The sequence below is a fragment of the Microplitis mediator genome, chromosome 10 (assembly GCF_029852145.1).
Source record: "Microplitis mediator isolate UGA2020A chromosome 10, iyMicMedi2.1, whole genome shotgun sequence".
NCBI classification, from domain to species: domain Eukaryota; kingdom Metazoa; phylum Arthropoda; class Insecta; order Hymenoptera; family Braconidae; genus Microplitis; species Microplitis mediator.
In genome coordinates, this window is record NC_079978.1 from 13,894,777 (window position 1) to 13,914,054 (window position 19,278).

At 31.1% G+C, this 19,278-nt stretch overlaps 1 protein-coding gene across 3 annotated transcripts in view; it reads left to right on the top strand.

Annotated features, from left to right (window-relative positions):
* Positions 1-19,278, top strand: part of LOC130675558 (hemicentin-2-like) — a 635,075-nt gene that overhangs the window by 419,189 nt on the left and 196,608 nt on the right. For all 3 annotated transcript variants that reach the window (XR_008991309.1, XM_057481317.1, XM_057481316.1), the window contains exon 4: positions 9,181-9,291. Coding sequence is in view for 2 of the 3 variants with exons in the window: in XM_057481317.1 (XP_057337300.1) it covers positions 9,181-9,291 (111 nt within the window). In the remaining variant the exon portion in view is untranslated. The remainder of the gene's footprint in view (positions 1-9,180; positions 9,292-19,278) is intronic.

Here is a 19,278-nt window from a genome sequence, read left to right on the forward strand (position 1 = left end):
AATGTATTGATCAAGCTTTGGTGATTGCTGGTAACCAAATGAAACCTCCCGTATTAAAAATTATCGATACAAAAAACAGGTATTTTCAATTAAGGTTACTGTTCTCTTGATAAATATCCTCCAAAAGGGAGAATTTAACCATTTAAAACGATACGATTAACAAAAGCGGTTATACAGAAGAAAAAAAAAGGGAAATGACAAATATTTAAATGTTAAACTTCATGAGTTAGCGGTAGAGAATTGCAGCTAAAATAAAATGACTTCAAATAAGCTGATTCATAATCATAATTGTATTTATTTATATTTTTTTTTCTCTTCTCCCTTTGATTGATTCACATGTTAATAATCTTTAGTATATTCTAAATAAATTGCAAGGAAATCCCAGAATGATGTACGTCGTAAATTGTTCTTATTATGACTAATGCAAATTTCTTGTAAAATAGAGACAAAAAAAAAAATTTTATTTTCCTTTTTATTTGCCCATACTATGAGCATTAATAAATTCAAAACAATAAAAGATAAATCATTATAATAAAAATCCATAACTAATTCTTTTACATATAAAAGAAGATAGAATTTTTGTTAAGGAAGGGTTACATTCATGTAACTAAAAGTAGTTATAAGCTTTGTATACTAAAGTTCTCAAAAAAAAAGGGGGATATTATCTGTGTGTGTGAATTTCTATAATCATATAATACAATAATCGAATATTATTAGTTGCTTGTGTTAGTTTTTTTTATAACTTACAATTTTTTTTTATATGGGTAAAATTGTTACCTAGGATTTTCTCTCAAGGAAATATAAGGAAATGAAAATAAAATAATATAAAAAAAAATAACAATAATAAGTAATAACCAAAAAGAATTAAAAAATATATATATATTAATAAATTTTTTTTTTGATTTCTTAATATATAGGAGAAAAGTTGTCTTTTCGCAGTAAAAGGTGATGTTTGTGTGCCTAATTAGGTAACTAAGGTAGTCATAAGCCTATTATAACCAAGTTCTCAAGAACAGAAGTATATTATCTATGTGTGCAAAATATCATAACAAAAAAATAATATTAATCAAATAAAACGATAAAATTACTATAATCGAGATTCTTCCATAGGAAAAGGATCTTTAGTTTTACATTAAATTTACAATAAAGGTGTGTTACAAGGTCATAACTAAGATTTAGTGAACCATTTGTTTTCTGAAATATTTTTCTTTTACAACAACGACACGACTAAAAATTTCCCTCGATTTTTGTTTTCTTTATTTGGCGTGCATTATATAATAATGAATAGAACTAAGGGACATCATACATTGAATTTTAAGGAGAAACCAGGAGAACGTCAAAAATCAGTTATAATATTGAGATTAAAGATTATGTAAATATAACAGGTGAACTGTGGATATTGCTCCCTACAAATTAGTAATTAACCCTGTTTTCTTCTTAAGGTTGAGGTGGAAAATAAGTATGAGGATACAACTAACATTGCGTAAGATACGTATCAAAGATAAAATCGAAATTGTGTATGTGAATATTTTTTTTTTTTTCTCTTTCTCTTCATTAGAAAAAAAAACCGAAAAGGTAAAATATATATGTAATTGAGCTGCGTTTAAAAAAAAAAATGATATTGTAATTGTGTATACAAATCTAGGTCAGTAAACCATGCAGCGTGTCTCTTGCACTTACTCGAAATTTACATAAACTGAGAGATGCATGTCAAATCTCAATGTAAAAGGAAACAAAAAAAAAAGGGGAGAAGATAAAAAAATAGTGACTCTCACGCGTCATATATGTAGTAACTTGAAATATAGATATAAAATTACTTATTTTTGGAAAATATAAATTAACTTATCCGTATGTAAAATTAATTAATACTTAGTCTGAAACACAATAAATTGTACTATAATATAAAGAATACTCGGGCTACTATCACTACTGATGCTGCCAACCGGACAACCATGGGAAAGGAGATGATGAACTAACCAGGAACTACAATCTTAATTTCTTCGAGTGAAATGGAAAATCAGGTTAACTTATTACACCAATAACACTAGTACATTGTCGCCTTTTTCTTCGTTGAGAAAAACACAAAAACGACCATGTATCTATTTGGCTCTAGAGCCATTGTCACTTAGCTTCTGAGAATTTATAAGTTGACACTGAAACCAAGTTGTTGGTATTCTTTCTTCAGTACATCCAGAATGAATGGATACGGCGGCGAGAGTTCTGGTGCGATCCAGCCAGTCAAGAAACTTTGAAGGGCCCATCACCATCACAGATTAAAAACGAAGTAAAAACGGAAGAGAACTACCTGCAAAAGCTCGGCGCAAACCCTTGTAGGGATATTTGCTAACCACTTTGTGCTCTTTGATACTTACATTGAGTGCATACTACATTGCATCCGGGAACAGAATTCTTCTCACAATTCCTCTTCCGAAGAAACACACTCTCATTATAGTAGATGTCGTCTGGGCCGCAGCAAGAAAATACTAAATGTCCGCGGGGTTTTCACGGACCCCGCCTCGAACTCGCCAGGGACGAGTTGTCATCTTGACAACATGTTGTCTGGATGACCCTTGTTGGGAGACCTTTAGAACGGTTCAGATCGCCAAGGAGATTGGAAAAATTACTGATCAACTTCTTCAAGGGATGAAGGAGTTCTCTTGTTGGTAACGGTGATCCTCAGGTACTTCAAGCCCGGCTGGAACGGCTAGAAGTCCTCTGCGTCATAGAACACTAATTCTTGGGGAACTCATAATATCAAGATAGAAATTGAGGGATACGCCACCAATGGTTCTTTAAACGAAGCGAAGAAAAGGTTGTCTAATATAAATTTTCCTACGCCTGTCTCTCACCTTGGACCACGCTAGTATCGTTTTAAATTTCTTTTTCACCCGCAAGAAAAGAATTTGATGATTCACTTCCAAAACTACAACCAAGACCATAGGACTCATAAACAGTGAGAGTAGCCAAGTAAAGGTTCGTTATAATGTATCATAAGGGTTTATGTTAAGTCAACTGTGTAAATATATATATATTTTTCCCTTGTGTTCAGGTGTATCAATAATTTTTGAGCAAGAGGGTAGCATCCTCGTGCGGAAATACACCACGCACTAGTCTCCTTTCAATTGTTGTCATACGTTTTCTTTTTTCTCTTCTAACTTAAAACATAATTTTTTTTGTGGGAAAAGTATATATATATACCAATCAAGTAGCTGCCCTACTCATGTATTCTTAGTATTTCATTCCGTTTCATTATTTTTGCTGATTATTAACCACATGGAATTAATGACTCTAAAACCAAGCAATGGCAAATTGGTAAAAACGAGTTGTAACAACCATTGATATTTAACACATAACATACATGATTGTATAACTTTTTTTCTTTCGTCGTATAATGCATTTACATTATAGATTTACAGAGAAAAGGTATAATGGTAATCATTACGATTGAAATATCGATAGATATAAGAAATGAATATGTAAAGATGGCTGGACACTGCATAAGGACATTCACGTCGCGGTCATCGGACCCCGACGTTCATTTTTAAGTGCGGAGGTGTGTTACGTCGTAAAATAGCTGAAAAATATTTTACACGTCAAGTAATATTCATTTGGTTAAATAAAAAGAAACTAGGTTTTCTTTGATTACTAGAACTACCAGTTAAATAAATCCCGTTATTTCTCTCGCAAGAGCTCATAATGGGAGATTGATAAGAGAAAAAATTTATATCTAATTAGGTCATGTAGATGATGCCACAATATGAGGCAATCGCCGGTTCTCCGGGAATTATTACCATAATAAAAAAGAAATGATAACAATAGTCAAAATCTTTCGGCATGTCTTTATACTCGCGATAAGCTAACAAGCTGCTACTCGATATTTGCCGAGGCTTACTTGTATCCGGTGATATAGAAACTCTAACGTGATACCTTTGTAATAACTTTTACGATTTCTTTATTCTATTAAAAATATTATAAAGTCATAGCTGAGATCTATGTTAAACACGATACCGCATCGGTATCTCTTATCAGCCGAATTACTCAACAAAGAGGCAGCCATGCCGGCGCCGAATTTTATGATATCCCGAGTTACAATTTTTAAAGTCTTTTATAACTACAAAACCCACCGATCTGTAACTACAACTCTTAGTTTCCTAATACAAATTTGGCCCCTTCGTACCACCGACCTAGTTACTCCCTCATCGCACCAAATAATATTTTTACCTGATCTATGCATTCCCCGTTGTTGCCAAGCAATCCCCACTCACTAGAAATTCATACTTCTCCTCTCCTGGCGAATAAGCTGTTCGAATTCCCCTCTCTGTTACTAAGCGATCACCAGGTTAGCTCTTTCGTTTCTATGAGCTGCGCACCTGATCCATGTATTCCCCCTGTTGCTAAGTAATCCCTATTCAAAAAATATTAAGACCCAGCTACCTCCTTTCTTTCAATAACCTGCGCACCTAATCCACGCATTTCTCCTAGCTACCAAGCGCATTTACTATAGAAGAGTTCTAGTCCCTCATCCCCACTTCCCTTCTTATCACGGCAGTAGCCCACCTTCCAAAGCAGAAGACCTTGTAGCCACTTCTCTCTAACGTTTCCCCCACTCCAAGTAATCTAAGCATTGTTAAGAAAGGGGCCGGTCTACACTCACCGGTAGCTATTATAATGCTTGAAGATTTCCCCGAAAAGATAAGACCTTCCATTTTGGTTTTTATTATTATCATTATGACTAGAGAAGCCTTAGAAGTTCTAGGCCAAGTACCCCCCCTTCTGGCCGGTAAACGCCTAATCTCTAGCATATATAAAGAGGCCCACACGGGACCAGAGAGCCCACTTGTAATATTTTTTTTGTCGTAACAAGTACATCCGTATTTACTCTCAATTTTCCTTTGTTGTAATTTCTTTTAAGAATTGAAGAATTATTAAACCTTTTAACGTTACGGTTGACTTTACGTTGTAAATTCAAGAATTACTAAACTTTTTAAATCGTACGGTTTATATTACATTATTATACTGATTATTCGGAATTTATCCACCGGTTATTTTTCATCTTATTTTTCACCTTTTTTCTTTTCCCACCTAGTTCCTGTTTATTTTAAATTAACTCTTGGTTTTCGTAACGTCGTAAATTGCTTACAGTAATCGTATTTTCCCCTGAAAGAATTAAATTCATTCGATTTCGGATTCACTCGGAGGTCTATTTTCATACAATCTCCCCTTAAAGTTCAAATATCGCGAAAGTATTAAATTCAGTGACAACAGAACCAACCAAGAAGATCGTCAACCACGTATCCACCTTCGCACAAATCGCCGCCAAGCAGCCACACCTACAAATCGAGAAGAGTCCAAGTGCACTGTCCAGCCACCCCCGATCATCGTGATCATCATCGATATATGTACCTTCTGAGTAATTGTCTTCAATAAACAAACCGCATCTGTAAGTCCTGACATTTTCATTGCTAATTTCAAGAACGTACACACCCTTCCTATCCCTATTCATGCTCGGCACCAAATAACGTGGTCCCCGTTACCCGAGTAAAGGACTTTAGTGTCTTGACTCAAAATAAGGGACTGAAGTACATGTTATGTCAATCCGGACGTAACACAAAGTCATTTTTCTCAGGTGATTTTTTATCAGGTTATATTGTTACAAGGTTATTTTGTTGAGGTTATTTTGTCCGGGGGCAATTTGTTACGGAACCAATTCGATCATGAGACCCATTAATAGTCCGATTTCTAAAGAAATCTACCTAAAATATAAAAACTTAAGAAACTAGTAACTATTATAATAAAATATAAATTTAAATTCTATAATAATTTGATTATTAAATTATTTTATTTCTCTGTTAGTTCTCACGTGATATATTAAATCATAAAGAACAAGAAAATAACAATTAATTAAAAAGTACGATTGCCATGGTAGTGTGGTGCGCAGTTACCGTAGACAAAAAGAATCTACGTGATTCACATCGAGGAATTTTACAAGCTGGACAATAAAACTTTGCTTTTTTTTTTGTCATTTTTTTTTTTTTTCAAGAGCAGAATCCACATTGTAACAATGAATAGGAAACCGGAGAGCTGTGAAGTCGAAATAAGCTCAATTGTTTCATGGCTTTCTCACCAGTGACAATTGCATTTTTTTTTAAATTGAAATTATAAATTATTGAATTAATGTTTTTCAACAGATTATAAATTACTGTAATTGATTACCAATATAAATGGTTTTCAAGAATAAGTAACCAACTAAAGACAAGGTAATTAAATAATTACTTTAGTTTAGTTAAAGCATCATCGATATTTTTCTCAAAAAACCAACTAAAATGATGGATAAGCCGTTGAATTAGCTTGACAAGGCTCTGAAATGTTAATAGGGTTAACCCGGGTAAAAAAAAAATCTTAAATTTGACTTGATTTAACTTAATTTTCTTTGAAATCGTCGAAGTGCCGACAACTGTATTCCACATTTTAACTTTTTTTGACTTAATCTTGACTATTTTTAACTTTTTTGACTTAGATTAGACTTTTTTTGACTTAAATTGTTTAGTTTCCTTTAATTTAACTTTTTTTGGCTTAAATTATTTCATTGACTTAAATTTGACTTATTTTGTCTTAAAAAAACAACTTCTTATCGATTCGAAATCTAGTTCTATATTTGACTTAATTTTAACTTAAAAATTAAGTCAAATCGAATGTGGTTTTTACACTTATTTATTAATTAAACTAATCTAAAATTAAAACTCAATTTTAATTATAGCAAATTTTTTTTAAATTATTTCTGATTAAATTAAATTTACTATAAAAAAAATTTTTATTGCAATGATTTTTTTTTATTCTGCTCTTTAAGAATTTGTATAAGCTCTTGTTTACAATATCATTCATTTTCATATTGATTAACCAATTCTGCAATAAACGTTTTATTACCTGTATTAATATAAAAACATACCGATAGTAAATTTTCGACAGGAATCGCAAATACATTTTCAGTTACAATGAATTCATATAAGTGTGATAGTTGGAGAAGTCTGACAGGCTCTTTGAAAGGTTTTGTTTGCAGAAGAGTTATAATTGCAAAATGATGGCCAAGGCACTTACAATTACTAATTTTTTGACAATCGCATATTTTATCAATAATTTTTATAAAAGAATGAAGAAGACCAAAACGTTTTTCATTCAAGTATTTAAATGCTACATAAGAAGAATTATTTTTTAATGTTTCTTTATAATTTGTTGATATAAACAATATACCATTTAATAATAATCGAAAATATTCTGAACCATAAACACCTCGAATAATTATTACTATCATTAATTATATGTTACTAATTGTAAGTATTTTTTAAAATTGCGTTGTAACTGTCTAATTTTGTTTTATTCTGACTTTCATGTAACTTTTTTTAACTTAAATCTAAATAAAATGTATTAAAATCGACGCAATTCTGACTTGAAAGTGACTTTTTTTAACTTAAATCTAAGTAAAATGTATTTAAATCGACGCAATTCTGAATTGAATGTGATTTTTTTTTGTCTTAAATCTAAAAGTAATAGAGTCAAACTGAACCAGTTTTGACTTAAACGTGACTTATTTTGTCTTAAATCGATCCTAACTAAGCCAGAAAAAGTCAAATCTAAGTCAAGTGTTATGAAAATTTTACACTGACTAAAAAAATTAACGTAGGTGAAATTTGAAGGATTTTGACTTAAATTTTAAGTCATAATTAAGATTTTTTTTCGACCCGGGAAAAGAAATATCAAAGGTGATTCGGATATTAAGGAAATTTAAAATATTTAAAATTAGACCCAAAACAGGCTAGCTAAAAATATTGTAAAGTAAAAATGAAAATATCAAATCAATCCTTCAATGATACACAGAAAAAAAAATGAACTTGGTTCAAGTAAATTATTTTCTTAAAAATAGTATTCTTGTTTCGAAACATCTAAATTTCTCAATTCAAAAAAATTTCAGTCTTGAATAAATAAATTATTACTCTCCAATGGAAAGTAAAAATTTTTCTTTCAAAATTTTTAATTTTAAAAGCATTGTTTGCTTTCAACCAAGATGCATATTTATTTCTCCCAAGAATTTTTTCCTCTTGGTTTGAGGCCGATAATATTGACTCAGGATGATACTGACTTAGTTTGGGTATGGCGCATTCTTTGAATCAGGATGTTATTTTATTCGATTCAGAAATATACAAATAAATTTTTTAAAATTATTAATCAGTTTATTACTACAATGGTTACTTATACTAATTTTTGATTTAGAAGTTTAATGCATATTTTTATTTTAAAAAAAATTTATTTGTACTAAAAATTTAAATAATATTTTTGTTTAATGGCCACCTTTTCAATAATAGAAATTTTGAGGTTACCCAGTAAATAAGCATTGACAATTAAATACATTTACTGTGAAAATCTTTAAAGTTTGAACACAGTAATTATTTACTACTTTAAGTATTATGATACCGAAATTTGTTCATATGCATATACATTAAACAAAAATAATTATCAACGGCGAGATTTATGTTTTGATGTTCAAATTGTGAACTCACAATTCAAAACTAACTACAACTGACCGAGAAAAACAAGCAAGTACGCAGTTCCCATCGAGGCGCCACCTGGCGTCAAAATGTTCACCCAAGTAAATCTGTTACTTGGTTTGAGAGTTAGATTTATTGTGTGAAAAAAAATATACTTTTGAACCAAACATATACAAATCTTGATTTAAGAATCCTGAAACTTCTTGAGCCAAGAAATAAATTCTTGAAGCAAAAAAAATGGAATTTTTCAAACTAGTATCCTTGGTTCAAGAATATTTCACTTGAATCAAGTTAATTTTTTTTTCTGTGTACCAAATGCTATTTCGACCTCAGATTGTTTTTAATTTTTTTTGCGGTTTTTTAAAGATTTTTCAATTTAATAACCTATAATCAAAGTTGAGGCTTTGTTGCAAAAGTAAGAAATATATTACAGAATTCATTCAGAGAGAAATTCTGAAAACCCTTGGTCATTATTTTACGTTGGGATCAAAATGTCACTGTATGACATATATGACATTTGACAGACGTGGGTCATTTGAGAGTTAATGCTGTAATAGTAAAAATAAAGTTTTTTTATCAATTATTTCATGAACAATATATGTGTAAAGTGAATTGAATTGAATTTTACTTTGTTTTTCAGTTTTACCAGAGTCTCCAGTAATTTTAAATCGATATGGACAAGCTGTCAATGACACAATAGGTCCAGAAGGGGAACGTGACGATTTAATCCTCACATGCCGAGTTACTGGCGGTAAGTGTAATTGCTCAAATAAATATCTTATTCATAAATCATTGTATAGGGAAGCCAGAACAAAATGTACCGCGCGTTAATATCCCCGGACAAAATATTCTCGCGACAAAATCTATCTTTTGAAAAAGTTTTATTTTTAACATATAATATTATTAGAGTAAAAAAAATTATCTATCAAGTTAAAAATTTTCGACTTTAGCGACGTATCACATTACACGGAGAGACATTTATGGTACCAATTACAATAAATTATGGGAATGATTCTCATAACACATAATAATCGGTTTTTTTTTAAATATCGGTGATAAGAACGGCAACCATTTATATTTAAACGATTCAAGAGTTTTAGTTAAATTTCTCGAAATAGAAAAGTTTCCTTCAACAAGTTTTTCTTTTCAAATCAAGTAGATCCAAACTTTAATTTAAATATAATTTACCATTCAATCCCAATTTGTTTTAATTACGATCGAACCGAAATACTTTAACATAAACTCTTAAGCAATTTTGCATAATCGTATAGAGATTTGAATTCAATAAAAATTATTTTCTTGAGACAAACTATCTTTCGTTGATTCAAACGAATTTGATTTCACTGAAGAGGAAATTTGTCGAAATCTTAGAGAGTGTGATGTCAGTACCTTATTTTTTACAGTGTACGATACGAAAAAATCAATGTCGTAAATTTTTTTCATAAAATCGACTATTATTTGAATTTGCGGAAGTCAATGAATGCAAATTTTCAAGTTTTTTCACTAAAAGTTTTACAGATTGCAAATCAAAAATTTTTGGATCGTACAGCACTCTCTGATGCATCGCATCATGAGTCGTGCAATAAATATAGGGGAGAGGGGAGCAAAATGGGCCCCTTAAGATTTTGGATGCCTCGAAATATTTTGGGGCAAAATGTACCCCCCAAAATTTTTGTCGAATTTAAATGATTCAAGAATACTGAACCATTGTAAAGTGTTTAAGATTGTGGTTTACTTTAAACTCGGCTAATCAGAAAAATTTTCTGAATTGAAATTTAAAATTATTTTCTTAGACTAGAAAAAGTAAAAAGAGTAAAAAAAAATCAAATGTTTAAACTTTTTTTTGAGGAGCCCATTTTGCCCCAAATTTAAAGATTTTTAATTTTCAACAGTCACGGCATATTAAGACTAAAAACATGGTAAGGGGCTAGAAAAAAGTAAAACAAGTGGGAACCACTGATGATATAAGCCCGTTTTTCTTAAGAAAGCCCCCCCCCCTTCCCCTATTACTGATGAACTGCGAAAATCGATAGCGTAAATTTTATTTTTTTAAATCGACACTGGTGGGGCCGTGCGGAGGCGTAAGAAATGAAATTTTTCACGTTTTTCGGTCAAAAGACCTACACAAAGAGAATTTAATGATACTATCTGCAATACAAAATTTTTAATTTTAACTATCTAAAATGGTAATAACATTTTTCAGTGGTTATAATAATTAGTTTTACTATGGAAAATGATAACAGTAACAAATTATGGTGGTTACAATTACTATCGAAGATGGTAATTCTAACTATTAAAATTTATTTTTGTTACAACCGAAGATGGTAACTGTTACAATTCAAAGTTGTGAAAATTCTTAACTAAGAATGTTGTGAATATTTACGAAACGAGGAAATCAATAGCGTACTATTTTTTTATAAGACCCACTCTTACAGTGGTTTGTGAGCGCGTTAAAAATGTAACTTTGTCTGATTTTCGGAATGAAAGAAATATATAGTCACTTAACCTAAGAAAATTCCTGGCGAAGCAGGCTGGTAACAGCTGGTCATTACAATAATTTTTCACCATGCGATATGGAAACTGTTACCATAATGATAGGAATTTTCCTCATAGGTATGGATACTTTTTCCAGAAATTATAGGCCTATTTCCTATAGTTCCCAGTAATTATTTCCAGAACGATATGAGATGATATTTCATAAACGTATTAGGAACGTTTACTATAAATTTCTCTCCGTGTAAACACGTAATTTATCTGAAAAGAAGCTAAATAAAATTTTTCTTCTATAAGACATTCTATTCTATAAGAGAGTCGCGTGCGCATGTATAATTAAGTCCAGGGGACTCAGTGTGTGTGTGTGTGTGTGTGTGTGTGTGTGTGTGTGTGTGTGTGTGTGTGTGTGTGTGTGTGTGTGTGTGTGTGTGTGTGTGTGTGTGTGTGTGTGTGTGTGTGTGTGTGTGTGTGTGATATAGTCAAAAGTAGTTGACCATTATAAGGTATAAGATAAATAAGTTTATGCGGTTAAAATAAAAATTGTCAAAGAAAGTTGACTTAAATAAAGGTTAATATTGTTATTTTACATGAAATCAAAATTAATTATAAATTATCCTTCCTTTTCCTTCTCTTACAAATTAAATTTACAACGACCCTGAAGGATTAATACCCGGTTCTGGAAGACCGTTAATTCTTCAGTGGCACCTTAAAAAGGACGACCATCGTAGCAGTACCCCTGTTATAATATCTATACTGATCTATAGATCTGTAGGTTCTGGAAGTGCATGGGGTTTTTATTTCAAATTACGCCTCAAATATCATGTTTACGAACCACTCATATTATATCTGCCTTTTTTGGAATTTTCGTCTGTCTGTTTCTGTCTTTTTTTACCTTTATAACTAATAAACCACTTATCTGATTGAGATCAAATTTTGTATACATATGCAAGATACTGTCAATTAAAATATAGACTACTTTTTACAGTTATTGGCGTAACTAGTAGGGTAAGTGATTCATAATGTGTCAGCGCGATGTGTTTAGCACGAGTCGCAGGTGCGTAGGCACGAGCGAAGCGAGTGCATACTGCACATCGGAGACGAGTGATAAACAAATCGCGGGTGACGGATTATGAATTACCCTACATGTTGCGCCCATAATTTTATTCAACTCATATGCGCTATTCACGATTTATTAATCGCCTAAAAAGCGAAGTCTCAATAGCTGTTTAGTGACATGGTGAAAAAAAATATTCGGCATCACAATCTTGGCTACTCAGAGGTAACAACAGGGAATTGTAATTACCCCATATTCAGTAAGAGCTCGAAAGATAGTTACGTTTATTTTCATTACGTCACAATGGCCGGGATAGTAGACATCTTTATTGCGTTTTGACAAATAATTTTTCACCAGTCGGTAAACGGCCATTTAGGGTTCGCATTTTAGGCATCATAAAACGTGAATAGCGCGCATGAGTTGAATAAAATCAATTATAAATCAGAATTCGGGTGCATAAATTATTTTTTTAAAAGTCTAATAAAAAAACAGATAAATTACAGCCATCAATTGTTTTTATTCCATTAGCATCAAATGTTTTTATCTAGCACTTGTCGATTTTTTTTCATATTTTTTTTTTTTTTAGATTAGAATCGTATATCACATTTTATGGAACAGTCAAAAGAAGAGTCTCTAATCTGACTTATTTGTAACTAAGTAAGAATGTAAATCTATTTAATTTAGTATCTCTGGAACTGTACACCTTACGAACTTAAAATTCAGTGTGAACGTTTGTTATGTCATGTAGGTATTCCTCATAACGGTTTTAATAACCTTTACTCCTAAGAGGGTTTGCGTGGGCGTCAAACGTTAAAATGCTCCCGTTTTTCAAATATATGTGTTACAGAGTTAAAATTCAACATGAACGTTTATTATGTCATGTAAGTATCTCTTATGAAACGGTTTTAATGAAATTTACTCCTATGGGGGTTTGTGTGGGCATCCAACGTTAATATGCTCCCGTTTTTCAAATAAATGCATCATGTCGGTATCTCCCGACAAATGGTTATAATAAAATCGGCTCCAAGGCGGGCATGCACGAGCGTTAAACTTTAATATACTCCCGTTTTTTAAATATATGATTTACAGAGTTGAAATTCAGCGTGAACGTTTATTATGTCATGTGAGTATCCCTCACTAAAAGGCTATAATAAAATCTGCTCCGACAAGGGTAACCGGGGGCATCCCAGAGTGGAAAGTACGACGGGCTCAGGTTTGGTCGAAATTAATAGAACCTTGGGCCAAGCTTGTAAGCCAGCCTTGGCCCAGCCATGGTAGAATTCTGGAATGATAACACAGGGCCAGCCCTGGTTGCCAGCCCTGGCCCATACATCGAGGCAACGAATAAATTTAATTTATAAAAAATTTTATTATTATTAACCTCGTAGAATTCATGATCATTAACGTTTAAACTATCTAAGGGAGGTAAATGATGTGAAAAAAACTGGGTGAAAATTCTGCTGGGCTCTGGGCGCGAACTGCTGTCCTTCTGATTGCTGGGTCCGAACGGTAGCTACTGGAAAAACCTACTAATGTTGAATTGATACATTTATATGATCTACTTATTAAACCATAGGTATAGCCAAACTTGGGTAATCCTACCTTGGCCCAAGTCTGGGTTGCCATTAGACGGCCAAGGCTAGGTTACCCAGTCTTGGTCCAAGCCCGGGTAATCATTGTAACGGCCAGGACTGAGTACCCAATCTTGAGCCAAGCATGTATGTGTTAACGAGTCGACATTCAGCATGAACATTCATTATGACATATTGGTATCTCCCACTAAATGGCTACAATAAAATCTGCTCCTAAATAAGTTTGCGGGATATATATATATATATATATATATATATATATATATATATATATATATATATATATATATTAGGGTGCTTTTTTTTTGCGACTATTTTTTTTTTCGCTCCCATCCCGAAATTTTGTTGGAAATACCCCCAAAAAAATTCCCTGAGAGTTTGAGCCCTTAATATTAATATGAAGTACTCGACCACAGCGTGTGAAGATTTTCCATTTAAAATACACGAAAACTTGGGTTTTTATTTTTTAAACTTCAATAACTCCACGGCATTTTATGATATCATCTCGCCCAAAGCCGGGATTTTCTCAAAATTAAATGCTCTACAAAAGTGCCCATTGTCGCGAAGTCGTAACTCATACAGGTGAGGTAGTACGGACCGCTAAACCGAATTTTTTCATAGAATTCTTGTTTTTTCTCCCATTATCTCATAAATACCAAGACTTACAGAAAAAATGCAAAGGACAACTTTATAGAAAATTTAATTTCCTACAAAAAAAGTTCTTAGCACCGAATCACTCAGATTGATATTTTTTGAGATATTAATTATTGAAGTTTACGTAGCATTGAATTCCCATAAAATGTCGAATCAAATCTTAGAAAATATTGATTTTTTATTTGACTAATATCTCAGAAAATATCAATCTGGGTGATTCGGTGCTAAGGGCTTTTTTTGTAGGGAATTGAATTTCCTATAAAATTATTCACATTTTTTTTGTAGGTCTTGTTGTTGAGAGAAAAAACAAGAATCCTATGAAAAAATTCAGTTTAGCGGTCCGTACTACCCCACCTGTATGAGTTACGACTTCGCGACCATGGGCACTTTTGTAGAGCATTTAATTCTGAGAAAATTGCGACTTTGGACGAGATGATATCATAAAATTCCGTGGAGTTATAGAAGCTTATAAAATAAAAACCCAAGTTTTCGTGTATTTTAAATGGGAAATCTTCACACGCTGTGGTCGGGTACTTAATATTAATATTAAGGGCTCAAACTCTGAGGGAATTTTTTTGGGGGTATTTCCAACAAAATTTCGGGATGGGAGCGAAAAAAAAAATAGTCGCAAAAAAAAAGCACCCAAATATATATATATATATATATATATATATTGTACCGGGTTTTTCACCACCGGGGGTCTACTGGAGTGAAGTCCGAGTACACGAACAATTTGGCAACCTTATTCAAAATTATTTTAGTTGGGCGCCAGGTGATTTTATAATCAACAAATAAAAAAGTATCGAAAACGTCAGCTTACAGTGGTGGATCGGCGAAAGGTCAGGCACTTAAGATACGATAAAATAATTGATCAGAATTAATACAAAATAATCGGTCGTATATTGAACAAAGGAAATAATCATTCGGTATCACAAATCAAAAATAATCGGTTTACAAATCAAAATATAATTTGCCGTTGTCGGCTTGACTCGATACAAACACAATTATCAAAAAAAAGTCGTAGTTGATCGAAAAACAAAATCCATTCGTTGCACTAAAGAAAACAGTCGGTTGATGAAAATAAAAAAAAATCAGTTACTTTATTGTCCGGAGACACACATACAGCGTAAGTATTAACGAAATACTTGACGAGTGACGTCAGAGTATTCTTACACGGCGAGCTGACAAGACTGCTGTTGCGAATGAGACACGGATAATATGTAATTCTCAGAATTGCTCGAATGAAATAAAATAAAATATAAAATAATATTTTATTTCGGTAACGCGTATTTCACTATCATATACACTGAGAGAAAAAAAAATTTTTTTCAAGTATTTTTTTTACTTATTTCTGTGAATACTTAAAACAAGAAATTTTTCCTAAATTGAAGTATAATATTTCGTATTTTTAGCAACTATTGCTTCGATCTAGTAATATATTACTAGATACATGAGTTACTTGTAACAAGCAATTATTTCTTGAATTAAGTTGACATGTTTCTATATTCAAGAAAGCAATTACGTAAGCCAAGAAAAATCTTTCTTTGACCAAGCAATTTTTTTCCAAGTTCGAGAATATATTTTCTTAAGTCAAGAAACTTTATTCTTGGCTAAAGACATTTTTCGTATTGAGTCAAATAAAAAAGTTCTTGAACTAAAACAAAAAAAATATTAAACTTAGTAAAAAATTTCTCATCTTAAGTGATTTTTTTTTTTCAGTTTGAGAATATTTTGTTCTCAAGTCAAGAATCTTTATTCTTATCTAAAGACATTTTTTGTATTAAGTCAACAAAAAAAGTTCTCGAACTAAAACAAAAAAAAAATTTTAAACTAAGTAATAAAATTTCTCAGCCCAAGTGATTTTTTTTCCAGTTCGAGAATATTTTTTTCTCAACTTAAGGAATTTTTTATCATGGTGTGACGAGTCACAATATTTTCATATATAAAAAAAAAAGTTATTAAAAGAAAAAAAAATAAACGCAAAAAAATATAATGCGTGTAAAAAAAAAATAAATAAAAATAAATAAATTTAAATGAATAAAGAGATAGAGAAAAAATAAGGCGAGTGAAAATAACAAAGTGTGCAAACGCAGAGTGCGAAAGAAAAAATTAGTACCAGGAGTCACCGCTAGGCGCAGAAGAGCGCTGCAACATTTTCCTAGTTGGACAGTTAGAATAGAAGTAATAAGTTCCGTTCAAAGGAGTGAAAATGTCACTCTGTCAACTACTCCCAACAGGATAATATCCTAGTAGAAGAGTACAAGTACTCTTGAGGTAAATACTTGTGAGTAGATTTTTGGAATGCTTTTCAGTCATAACTATAACAGCGCAGGGGAATCCGAAGAAGCATCCATACGGATTAAATTTAAATACTAAATATAAATAATTAATTTTGAATTCATCATTTCATATACTAAATAAGAAGATTTAATTATTAAATTTAAGTATTTTAATCACTAAATATAAATTTTTAATTACTGAACTTAAGTCGTTCAAATACTGAATGAAAATTTTCAATTATTATACTTTAGTGTTTTAAGTAGTAAATAAAAACTTATAATTATTAAATTAAAGTATTTTAAATGCTAAATTAAAATATTTCAATATTGATCACGAGTATTTTAAATACTAATCTTTAATTTTTAATTATTGAACTTGAGTATTTTAACTACTAGATGTGACTTTTTATTATTTAATTGGAGTATCTTAATTACTAAATTAAATTTTTTTCATCATTTATTTCAAGTATTTTAAATATTAAATTTTAGTTTTCTATTATTTAACATTAGTATTTTTTTATTAAACCTAAGTTTTTAGTATTAATAGATTTCACAAGTATTTTTACTAGAATTAAGAAATTATTTACTCGGTACTATTTAAGTATCTAAAATACTTGAATCAAGTATTTTTACTTGAAAATATGCACTTTTTTCTCTCAGTGTAATTGTTACACGTAATTAATTATTTGATTAATAATTATTACGCGAACGCGTCTCACTTGTTCAATAATAGATACACTCGTACGCTTATTCAGTTTAGCGCCGATGCTTCGGCTTGTTCACAAAAGGCGGCTTATTGTTCACTCGGAATTTAGATGTCGCGATTAATTGTTCGTTATTCACTTTCGGATTGATCTTAAAAAACGTAATTTAAATTGTTCAAACGTCGGAGTCGAAAATTGTTCATTTGGTCGGGGTCGAATTATTCAAATACAAAAACGCAGCCGTTCAGTACGGATCCTATCCCGGATCTCTCGTTTCAATCCGTGCGTTGGATCGATTGCTCGGTCGAAGTCGGAATTAATGATTCTAGATGTCACTAGAATTTGCTCATCGGGTAACGATTCATAATATTCAAATAATTTTTAAATAATATTGAACCACGGGTCGATGTCGAATTTCTTCATGTTACAATATATATATCTAATAAATACATAAACCATATGATTTGATAATATTTTTCTATTTAAAACGAAAACCATTAAAAAAATTTTTGTGGTAATCTTTGGAATAAATAATAAATTGACAATAAATTATAAGAATAATTTATTTCTACTGAATTTCATCATAGATTTATTATTTTCGTGGATTCGTAAAAAACACAGATTATAGCTCACAGAAATTTACAATACCCAAGTGGTTTTCCACATCGCTGATACCAATACTTTCTTATACTTTTTTTTTATTTTTATTGAAGTCAAATATTTTATGATAAAAAGATCGTGAAATTTTTTATGCAAACTGCATTTAACGGTTAATAATACAGAATATTAAAAACTATTGATTTAACTTTGAATATATTTACTAAAAAAAATAATAAGCTCTTACATAGAAATATAAAAATTTTTCTATCAAATTATAAAATACAGATAAGCATAAATATAGTTATGTATAAATATATATATGGTAAGTTTTAAGTAATCAAATAAAGTGATGCAACTTTTTCCAGTAACTCAACGTCAAAATCAATAAAAAACTGAGTAAATAGAAAAGTTGTCGTGGCTTTTCTCTCTAGTGTACAACAGGTTTCGCTCACATAGATTTTTTTCGCCGATATATATATAATGGTGGTAGTAGTAACGGTGTCGTCAGTTATTAGATCAGGCAACTTTTTATCGGTAACCGAGGGTAAGTGAAAAGTTCTACGTTTATTCGGGCAAGAAGAAGAGGAATAAAGGGAATGAGTGAAAAAGCCGAGAGAGGATGCGCTTAGATCGCTCGAGTTGCAAGCCAAAAAGAGAGTAGTTGGGTAGGGAACTGTAAAGCTCTTCGCTGTTTACTTTGGCAACTGGATCTAAATTTCTGTTTATAACTGCTGCAACTTCTACGACCGCTTTAAAAGATTATTTTCGTCCCTCATCCGCTCTTGTCTTTCGCATCACTTTATATCCATTCATATATATATATATATATATATATATATATATATATATATATATATATATATATATATACTCTTATTCCGCTCAATCTTTTTACGTACACTATCTTCTTTATATTTTTATTCATCTTTTTAATTTCCCGCTCTGGAAATTAAAGATTTTTCAGACAAAAGAAACTTTATCGTGATTAGTTTAAAAATTCATTTCAGATTTCTTTCTTTTTTACTCAATCACTTATTCATAATTTTCATGACTAAATTCAAGCAATTCCTTTTCTTTATTGTTTAAATTGTGCAAGGTATTAATTAATTTTTTTTTATTACTTAATTAAAACGAATTTTATTAATTTCGTTTTTTTTTTTGTTGTTGGTTTCGCGATTTGATTAAAATTTTATTAATTATTTCATGCAATAAAAAATTAAAGAATTGTTTATGGATTTATTAATTTTGGATAGCATTGAAGATCAATAATGTGGTATGTAATTAGTTTATGGGAGTAAACAATCATAGAGGTGGATTTTGGAAAAGATTTTTAATATAAAGTTATAGTCACGGAAGTATAAA